Below are 10,755 nucleotides of genomic sequence, written 5' to 3' on the forward strand. Positions count from 1 at the left end.
AACACAGAGTTACACATGGAATAAACAAACATACAGTCAATAATACAGTAGAAACGTCTATAGACAGTATGTGCAAATGAGGTAGGATAAGAGAGGTAAGGCAATAAATTGGCCATGGTGGCGGAGTAATTACAATATAACAATTAAACACTGGAATGGTAGATGTGCAGAAGATGAATGAGAAAGTAGAGATACCGGGGTGCAAAGGAGCAAGATAAATAAATAAATACAGTATGAGGATGAGGTAGTTGGATGGGCTATTTACAGATGGGCTATGTACAGGTGCAGTGATCAGTGAGCTGCTAGGACAGCTGGTGCTTAAAGCTAGTGAGGGAGGTAAATCTCCAGCTTCAGTGATTTTTGCAGTTCGTTCCAGTCATTGGCAGCAGAGAACTGGAAGGTAAGGCGGCCAAAGTAAGAATTGGCTTTGGGGGTGACCAGTGAGATATACCTGCTGGAGCCCGTGCTACGAGTGGGTGCTGTTATGGTGACCAGTGAGCTGAGATAAGGCGGGGCTTTACCTAGACTTGTAGATGACCTGGAGCCAGTGGGTTTGGCTTCAAGTATGAAGCGAGAGCCAGCCAACGAGAGCATACAGGTCGCAGTGGCGGGTAGTATATGGGGCTTTGGTGACAAAACGGATGGCACTGTGATAGACTGCATTTTGTTGAGTAGAGTGTTGGAGGCTATTTTGGAAATGACATCACCGAAGTCGAGGATCGGTAGGATAGGAACAGGCTAGTAATAGGGGTTGCAACAATTTAGCAGAATTTTTCCAGATTGTCTAGCCCAGCTGATTTGTACGGGCCCAGATTTTGCAGGTCTTTCAGAACATCTGCTATCTGGATTTGGGTGAAGGAGAAATGGGGAGGCTTGGGCGAGTTGCTGTGGGGGGTGGAGGGCTGTTGATTGGTGTAGGGGTAGCCAGGTGGAAAGCATGGCCAGCCGTAGAAAAATGCTTTATGAAATTCTCAATTATAGTGGATTTATCGGTGGTGACAGTGTTTCCTAGCCTCAGTGCAGTGGGCAGCTGGGAGGAGGTGCTCTTATTCTCCATGGACTTTAGTGTCCCAGAACATTTTTGAGTTTGTGCTACAGGATGCACATTTCTGCTTGAAAAAGCTAGCCTTAGCTTTCCTAACTGCCGGTGTATATTGGTTCCTAACTTCTCTGAAAAGTTGCATATCACAGGGCTATTCGATGCTAATGCAGAACACCACAGGATGTTTTTGTGCTGGTCAAAGACAGTCAGGTCAGGAGATAACCTAGGGCTATATCTGTTCCTGGTTCTAAACTTTTTGAATGGGGCTTGCTTATTTAAGATGGTGAGGAAGGCACTTTTAAAGAATAACCAGGCATCCTCTACTGATGGGATGAGGTCAATATCCTTCCAGGATACCTGGGCCAGGTCAATTAGAAAGGCCTGCTCGCTGAAGTGTTTTAGGGAGCGTTTGACAGTGATGAGGGGTGGTCGTTTGACCGCAGACCCATTATGGATGCAGGCAATGAGGCAGTGATCACTGAGATCTTGGTAAAAGAAAACAGCAGAGGTGTATTTGGAGGGCAAGTTAGTTAGGATGATATCTATGAGGGTGCCCGTGTTTACAGATTTGGGGTTGTACCTGGTGGGATAATTTGATAATAACCTAATCAGTGTTTCATCTATAATTATCTTTCAAATAAAGTAATTGCCTTTCACAAAGCAATGCTATCAACAATTTTCATATTATTCTCTTCTCATTTGTTTGAAAATGTTTGACCATGACTTAACCCAACAGCGCTTAATGGTTAATCACTTAACCGTTTGGTAAACCTATAGATTTTAAACTGGTTTGTCTGCTATGTATGGATTTAGAGAACTACAGAAATAAAATGTGTGTTTGTAAAGTATTGTAATGCGTGCGTACTGGCGCAGAGAAGTCAGGCGCAGGAGAGCAAAGACTGTGTTACAACGGTGCAGTTTAATGATAAAAATCACAGTGAACAAAAACAATAAATAAATACAATGGGACGAAACCCTTCGCAGACATAACGTGCACAAACTCTTACAATCAACAATACCGGGCAAGGACATGTGGGGAACAGAGGGTTAAATACACAACATGTAATTCGAGACAAAACAAATGGAAAATGAAAGGTGGATCGGCGATGAATAGAAGACCGGTGACGTCGTCCGAACAAGGAGAAGGACCGACTTCCGAGGAAGTCGTGACAAGTATAAACATCTAAATTATATGTATGATACATGATAACTATACATAATGTATATTGACTTTGAGGGTCCTCTGTAATAATTTCCTCAATTTGGTGTCAACAAACAGGATCAGTGATTCCACCTGTGGAGCATCTCAGTGAAGGTCTGAGAGGGAGACACCGGTGCTGCATTCCCTAGTGGGAAAGTGTAAGGGAATTTCCCTTCTGACCAAAAAAGGTGACGTGGACCAGACTTCTACTGAGATCGGTCCTGGGGGAAGATACCCAATATGTAAAACTCTGAGGGACATGTCTTCTGAATTCCAGTAAGTCAATTTAAATGAATTTGTATTAAAAAAATACTAATAATGAAATCGAGGCGATTAATTAATAAAATGGTACCCATAGCCTTATAGAGAGAAGACTATTCACTAGTTTAATGAGAAATAATGAGAAAACTATAGCGAAGGCTTAACGGTACCATGGAAAGTCCCACTAACAGCTGTCTGTAGACATTTATAAGAAATGTCTGTGTGGTCTGCAGCCAGGTACAACATCACATGAGGTACACTACTGGTCAAAAGTTTTAGAACACCTACTCATTCAAGGGTTTTTCTTTTCTTTCTACATTGTATAATAATAGTGAAGACATCAAAACTATGAAATAACACATATGTGATCATGTAGTAACAAAAATGTGTTAAACAAATCAAAATATATTTTATATTTGAGATTCTTCAAATAGCCACCCTTTGCCTTGATGACAGCTTTGCACACTCTTGGCATTCTCTCAACCAGCTTCATGAGGTAGTCACCTGGAATGCATTTCAATTAACAGGTGTGCCTTCTTAAAAGTGAATTTAACACATTTGAGCCAATCAGTTGTGTTTGTCAGAAGAGAACTGGAGAAATGTAAGAGACAAAAAGAGAAGAGAGAATGTAGAAATACAAGATGCAAATTAAGGAGTGCAAGCAGCAGGAAGAACGTCAGTAAAAAAGTAGCCGAGATGAAGAAGATGAAACAAGCAGCAGTGATGACAGCAATGAGGGCAAAAAATAGAAAATATACGAGAAAGAAAACCTCCCCGGGAATGTATCTGTTAATACGCTACTCTATCCCCAATGGTGGTGGTAGCATGTTGGAAATGGATAGACCGTGGGATGTTGATGAAATTAAGGCAATAGTGGGTGATGTCACTGACCCAGCAAAATATGCTGTAAAGTTTGAAGAAGAGATAAAAACAATCATCTCCATGTACAACCCCTCCCCCAGAGAAATTGAAGAAATACTCTGCTGTTGTTTAAAATTTAAATGGAAGGACTATAAACATGTGCGACCAGCTGGATGCAGTGTTCACCGGTATAAAGGCTGCTTTCCCTAAACATACAGACTGGCAGAACCATATCCTCTACCTGTAGATAACGTAGATAATGTTATAGATCAGCTCCCACAGAACTGGAAAACTCAGCTCCCACCAGTTTAATATCCACATTTAAATCGTAATAGTACTAATTTCAATCCATTTATTATCCAAATTTCAGTAATTTGTGTTACAGCTTAATATGTCACATCTCACAATCACACAACTTTCACATCCACATTCACTTAGTACTATTCCCAAACACACTCGGTAATCTCCTCATTACCCCATGTGCATCTTCAACAATTCTCTTGTCGTTACTTGCTATACATATGAATAACACCCGTATTCAAAAATACACAATCTGTCAAATGTTTCAGAACACCTACTCATTCAAGGGTTTTACTTTATTTTTTACTACTGTTGGCTGCTTTTCCTTCACTCTGTGGTCCGACTCATCCCAAACCATCTCAATTTGGTTGAGGTCAGGGAATTGTGGAGGTCAGGTCATCTAACGCAGCACTCCATCCCTCTCCTTCTTTGTAAAATAGCCCTTACATATCCTGGAGGTGTGTTGGGTCATTGTCCTGTTGAAAAACAAATGATAGTCACACTAAGCCCAAATCAGACTTATCGTGAAGCATTTATTTGGGCTGCAATTTCTGAGGCTGGTAACTCTAATGAACTTATCCTCTGCAGCAGGTAGAGGTAACTCTGGGTCTTCCTTTCCTCTGGCGGTCCTCATGAGAGCCAGTTTCATCAAAGCGCTTAATGGTTTTTGCGACTGCACTTGAAGAAACTTTCAAAGTTCTTGAAATTTTCCGAATTGACTGATCTTCGTGTCTTAAAGTAATGATGGACTGTCGTTTCTCTTTTCTTATTTGAGCTGTTCTTGCCATAATATGGACTTGGTCTTTTACCAAATAGGGCTATCTTCTGTATATCACCCCCCCCCCCCCACCCGATAGCTTTCTATCTTCTATCTTTGATCACACCTTTTGATTACACATTGAATAGATATGAAAATGATAGATTTTCTGTAAATTGTTGTGTATTGCCTAATGTGAAAACTGTAACTTACAGTACTGCAGCATATTACTTTCAGCACTTCTAAGGGCGATTTGAAATGCGTATCTTGCATTGTTTGCTATTTGGATTAACTGGTAGTTAAAATGACACAATTTAAAAGATATCATTATGTTGTGTTTTGGTGATTAAACCAATGGTCTCATTACATTTCACTGTGACCAGTTCAGTTTTGTACTAAGAGTTGTGAAAGTGTACCACTCAGCAAACCGTTTATTCACAGCTTAGCTGATGAACGCACAACTCCATTCTCGCAAGGCAAGTTCGCAATACTCATCTCAGCCTCAATATACGGAGTTGAGCGTTCCTCAGCTAACACAGCTTCAAACTTCGTTCGCCGTGTAGGAACTAAAGTGGAGCTATCTCCGGAACTAAAAGTGTTCAATTTTTGTTCCCTGATTGGTTACAATTAATAACCGGACCAAACAGTTTAGCAGCCATGCATTACGTTTTTAGTTATGTTTAGTAGCTAGCTAGCTAGGTTATTAACAACTCACTGAAATAGCACACTTCGTTTGCAAGAGGCATGACTGATATTTTTTACGAATAGAATAACATTTATATTTAGGCTAGAAACTTGAGGCTGACTTAGCAGAGCCGGATAAATGAATCTAGCTAGCTAACGTTAGCTAGCCTAGCAAGCTGTGTTTAGCTATAGCTACGTATCTGTCAAAATGATAATTGAGTGAAAATTATTCATGGACAGATCATACCTCATCAATTTATGGATAAAATATACATATGTTATATTCTGATATTCAGGAAGGAAGCTATTTAGTACAGCATATACAAAAAAAATATGCCAGTAGCTAGCTAACGTAGTGAATGTCTTAACGTACATATTCACTATATCATATTCATGTATAGCTATGCAGTCTTTAAATGTCACATGCTAACAACAGGTGTATTTCACAGGTCTTCTACCATAGAGAAATCCTGATTGCCAAGTCATGATTCAGGTAGAGACAGGAGTCTACATCGGGGCAGCATCTGACCTGAAAGATGCCCAGGACCTGACCAATGCTGGCATCACCCACATACTCACAGTGGACTCAGAGCAGCCAGCTTCACCTGATGGGCCATTTAGGATGAAGTATGTCTATTCCCTGGACGAGTCCTCCACAGACCTACTCAGCCACCTTGATGACTGCATACGCTTCATATGTGATGCTTGCGAGGCATCAACATCTGTCCTTGTGCATTGGTGCGTGAGGCCTATCAAATCCTGAGTTATTTAATGCATATCATGATAGCCTCACATGCATTTGACATGCAACGCTGTGTTTGTGTTTAAGCCACGTAGGGCAAAGTCGGAGTGCGGCGGTGGTGACTGCTTACTTGATGAAACGTCATAAAATGAACTTCGGCGATGCCTATGCCAAACTCCAGCAACTTAAACCTGATGTAAAGTAAGCAAAAAAAGATGTGATTTTATTATACCATTAAACTGCCTGGTCTGAATTGTTCATGTTTATTAAGGACACTTTGTTATTTAAAGGAAGTATTGTTATCTTTGTCAACTATGTCCATTGTAAAATGTATTTAATTCATGTTTAGGATGAATGAGGGGTTTGTGGACCAGTTAGCACTATATGAGTCATTGGGTTGTGAAGTAGATGTCACCAGCCCCCAGTACAAGCAGTACAGACTCCAGAAACTCACAGAGAAATACCCAGGTATGTCCTGCTGTTTTCCTCACCTCTTCATCCTTTCTGTTATTTACATTTAGCAGATGCACATTTTTCACCTAGTCGGCTCGGGGAATCGAACCAGCACCTATTTGGTTACTGCCCAACATTCTTAACTGCTAGGCTACTAACCTGCCACCTTTTTTTTCTTTCTTCCTGTTTCAGGACCACTGTAGTTTATTTCACTGTACCAGGGGATATTACTCTGTTTAACCTAATTGAAACATTCATCCATATGAATTGAATTGCTGCCAGCTCTGTTTTGTAGAGATCCTCTTAAGACCATTGTTTATCCTTGACGCAGAGCTTCAGAATGTCCCAAAGGAGTTGTTTGCAGTGGACCCTTACCTAAGCACCTGTTCTGAGGTGGTATACAGGTGTAAAAAATGTCGGTAAGGGAACTGAATGAGTGAATAAATGAAGAATACACACACCCTACGGTTTCAGATGCTGAAGAGAGACTGAAGTGAGAGTGAAAAATAAAGGCTGTCAGCAAGCAACACAAATGTTCTTCATGTTCACCCTCTGTTGTTACCCCCTTCTGTCTTCTCCTTTAGACGGACACTGTTCCGCGCTTCCAGTATCCTCAGTCACACTATTGGCAATGGACCGACTGCTTTTGCCTATAAGAAGATGAGTAACTTACCGAGTGGGGACCAGACCCAATGTACCTCCTACTTCACTGAGCCTGTCCAGTGGATGGAACAGGCCTTGTTAGGGGTGATGGATGGACAGGTAAAAATGACAATTCGCTTTCAGATGGAATAGTCGTACTTAGTTCATGCTGGCATAGAATATTCAGACATTTTTCTTCAGTTTAAGTCAGTTTTAGTCACATTGTTCAGTGTAAAATGAGAATGCATATTTATCTTGGCACAATATAACAGACTTACTGAAGCGGCTTTACTACATTTAGCAGATCAATTAATAAACAGAATTCAAACTGAATGATAGGTTTGTGGGTATGAAAACCTACAAACGAGACTCCTCGATGACCACATTTGAGAATAATTAACTTAGCATTTACTTGTTATATTCAGTGTCTTCTAAATATATATTTTTTTTAAACTTGTATTTTTCTTATTTTTTTATAGATCTTGTGCCCAAAGTGTAGCTCCAAGTTGGGCTCATTCAGCTGGTGTGGGGAGCAGTGTTCCTGTGGTCGATGGGTGACTCCAGCCTTCCAGATGCATAAAAACAGAGTGGATGAAATCAAACACATCAGTATAGCCACACTCAAATCATGAAAATGTAAAAATGATTCATATCTGTAATACATTTCTCAGAATAGCTGTCTCCATCTTTCCTTGTCTGCCATTGATGGTTCATAGATATTGTAGGTTACCTAGACTAGTTCTCCTACTTGCATATTAATTGAATGAGTAGCCCGAGGGCAATTCCAAAGTAACTGACACTGAGACTCAGATTTGTCACTTTAAAATGTATGTCAAACAAAAACCGCAAAGTTAAACAAATCATAGAACTCTATGCACGTGGACTACTTTTAACAATTTCCACTGAACATTTTACATAAACATATTTACTTGAAAAACAGTTCAGATGCAGAGTTTGGTACCAGAAGGACGGTTTGTGTCATCATTCTGGTACTGAATTACTCTTTGAGTAATTGTATTTTAGTAAGATTTTCTGTGGAAATTGTTGAAAGTAGTCCTTGTGTGTGGAGATGGTTTATGGTTTATTTAACCACGCAATCATAGTTTTTTGTTTAACATTTAAAGTGACATCTGAGTCTGTCACTGTGGAATTGCACCTAACGAGATGGTATTTATTGTTCTATATTACATGCAACTGAAGCAGATTGCACAAACTGATGAGTGTTTTTTTTTTTTGCGTTGCTTGTAACTTGTTTTGTACATAATGTTGCTGCTACCGACCGAAAAGAGCTTCTCAAATCGGCACTGGGATTGCTCACCTCAAACTGGATGTTTTTCTTCAATGAGATGGACGCAAGGGCTATACTGCTGACACCCGGCCCCGTGTTTCGCTGGAGAAGGAAACGGAGATTTCGAGGAAAAAGATCAGGGTGCCTTGTGAGGTTATTAGGGATGGGCATTCCGGCTCTTTTCAGTTCGGCTCAGCTCACCAAAAAGAGCCGGCTCTTTTGGCTCCCAAACAGCTCTTTAAAAAAATATGTTTTGTAGTTTTTCAAGTCAAAGAGTTTGCGATAGTTTGACTATGATTGGTGTTAAAACAATTCTAATTAAATCATTAAATGAAATCATACTCTACCTTAACCACAATTTATTTAAAATGCATTGGTCTGTTATGAAAAAGAACGCTATTCAACATTTGTTTTTAAAGTATACCTTTTAATGTATATAAACAAAGTGCATATACACCTAACCATTCAAAACGAACACAATCTGAACAGCATAATAGAATATTGCACCATATCAAAGAAAAATAAATAATTTGCAGAACTGCAGCATCCCACTTAAAACATTCAACTGGTCCCTCTTTTCTCTCTCTTCTTTATTGCCATGTTATAACCAGCAACACACAGCAATGCTGACCATATTTTGCTTTTATGAGAGATTTGCATTCAGAAATGCAAGCTGCCTCACTTTCGAGGGGCTGATGCGGTTTCTTCTCTCAGTAATTATTTATCCCGTTGTCGAGAAGACCCTCTCAGAGGGAACGGATGTGGCCACTATGCAGTCTCCCTGTCATGACTTTAGTAAGCCATGGGTAGACAGAGGCCTTGTTCTTCCACCAGCTCAGAGGATCTGCAGGGCTCCTTCAAATAGGATCGGACCTCAGTTATGGCATCTGCTGAGGGATTCCTTCGTGCTGCATCCCCAGTTGCTCTCTTGTCAAACAGCATCCAAAAGCAGACGTTTGTGGCACTACTGCTGGTGCTTCTGCTCTATCTGATCCCTCTTCTTCCTGTTGCCCTGGTGCCTGGACCAGCTGTCTGCTGGGGCTGTCCCTCCCTGCTTCTGAGGTTATTCTTTGAAGAGCCTCATCAATCTCTCTGGCATCATTGAAGGCTAACTTCTTAAACCTGGGGTCAAGTGCAGCGGTTTCTGATAGCACGTGATTATATTCCATTCTGTGAAACTTTCTGTCCATTGATGAACATGGGGTGTCCATCAACTCTCTGGCGGCTGGCTGTGATTCGCTGCAGACCCTGACACAGGAGTATCATTTTCGAGGCTGTCACATAGCTGAAAAGAGAGAAAAGTAACTTATTAGTTCATGTTTTGTCTACTGATACTACATTCTCATCTACCGCTCATATACATATATAATACTGGATTAAATAATGATGTAGTAATAACTGCTTACTGTACCTCTCTCCACTGATCTCCACAGTGACCTGCTCAAAGGGTTCCAGGACTCTGCACACCTCCTCCATCACCTCCCATTCCTCTTGGGTCAGAGCATCAACAGGTGCATTGACAATGGCCAGGGTAGAGATGAACAAATAAAATGTTGAATTCCACCTTGTAGTGCAGTCTTGTTTAGGCCTCAGCTCAGGCATCCCCATCTGGCGTTGTGTAGACTTGAGTTTTTCAGCACCTACTGTGCTTGTGTGGAAGTATTCCACAGCTGCTTTCACTTTGTCCACAGTGGGCTTCATCACCTTCAGAGCATCTCTTACAATCAGGTTGATTGTGTGGGGAAGACATGGATGATGGATCCATTTTAACATTTTCATGGCTTTGGTTATGTTAGCTGCATTGCCGCTAACATAACAGACCACTTTTCCATCTACTTGCCATTCTCTGGCCACTCTCAACAGTTCCTCTGCCAAGTTCTCTGAGGTGTGTCTGTCGCTGAACTCAAAGCAGTCTAGAAGACAGCTAGACATAAAAAAAATCTTAAATGAAGTGACATGTAATCGACATGTAAGTGGTTACCCTTGATGACTAGCAGTCACTGCTGGACATCAAATGTAACCACTTCTTACATGTTGGCACCAGTGACTCGATCTATAAAAAAAGTGGTCAGATGAAGCATATGCTAAACAGGACTGTTTTGCTAGCATAGGCTGAAATATATTCCGGGATTCTTCCGATGGCATTGAGGAGTACACCATATCAGTCACTGGCTTTATCAATAAGTGCATCGAGGATGTCGTCCACACAGTGACTGTACGTACATACTCCAACCAGAAGCCATGGATTACAGGCAACATTCGCACTGAGGTAAAGGGTAGAGCTGCCGCTTTCAAGGAGCGGGACTCTAACCCGGAAGCTTTTAAGAAATACCGCTATGACAAACCATCAAACAGGCAAAGCGTCAATACAGGACTAAGATCGAATCATACTACACTGGCTCCGACGCTCATCGGATGTGGCAGGGCTTGCAAACTATTACAGACTACAAAGGGAAGCACAGCCGAGAGCTGCCCAGTGACACAAGCCTACCAGACGATCTAAATAACTTCTATGCTCGCTTCG

General features: G+C 41.0%; 1 protein-coding gene across 3 annotated transcripts; it reads left to right on the forward strand.

Annotated features, from left to right (window-relative positions):
• Positions 1-5,030: 5,030 nt before the first annotated feature.
• Positions 5,031-8,789, forward strand: LOC139377291 (dual specificity phosphatase 12). Of its 3 annotated transcripts, none has more exons than XM_071120300.1 (7): positions 5,031-5,164; positions 5,556-5,844; positions 5,936-6,049; positions 6,198-6,316; positions 6,633-6,720; positions 6,886-7,063; positions 7,423-8,789. In XM_071120300.1, the coding sequence occupies exons 2-7, from the start codon at positions 5,591-5,593 to the stop codon at positions 7,573-7,575; spliced, it is 906 nt and encodes a 301-aa protein (XP_070976401.1). In that variant the 5' UTR covers positions 5,031-5,164; positions 5,556-5,590; the 3' UTR covers positions 7,576-8,789. The 3 variants fall into 3 exon arrangements, with proteins under 3 accessions (XP_070976401.1, XP_070976400.1, XP_070976399.1); XM_071120299.1 differs by having other exon boundaries at positions 5,042-5,157; XM_071120298.1 differs by having other exon boundaries at positions 5,052-5,157; positions 6,597-6,720; positions 7,423-7,624.
• Positions 8,790-10,755: the final 1,966 nt, after the last annotated feature.

Source organism: Oncorhynchus clarkii, chromosome 20, assembly GCF_045791955.1.
Source record: "Oncorhynchus clarkii lewisi isolate Uvic-CL-2024 chromosome 20, UVic_Ocla_1.0, whole genome shotgun sequence".
NCBI lineage: Eukaryota > Metazoa > Chordata > Actinopteri > Salmoniformes > Salmonidae > Oncorhynchus > Oncorhynchus clarkii.

Coding starts and splice junctions, on each gene's coding strand:
- LOC139377291 (XM_071120298.1), top strand. CDS start 5,591: ATGATTCAGGTAGAGACAGGAGTCTACATCGGGGCAGCATCTGACCTG. Junction 6,050..6,197: donor CAACTTAAACCTGATGTAAA/GTAAGCAAAAAA, acceptor ATTCATGTTTAG/GATGAATGAGGGGTTTGTGG. Junction 6,721..6,885: donor TACAGGTGTAAAAAATGTCG/GTAAGGGAACTG, acceptor CTTCTCCTTTAG/ACGGACACTGTTCCGCGCTT.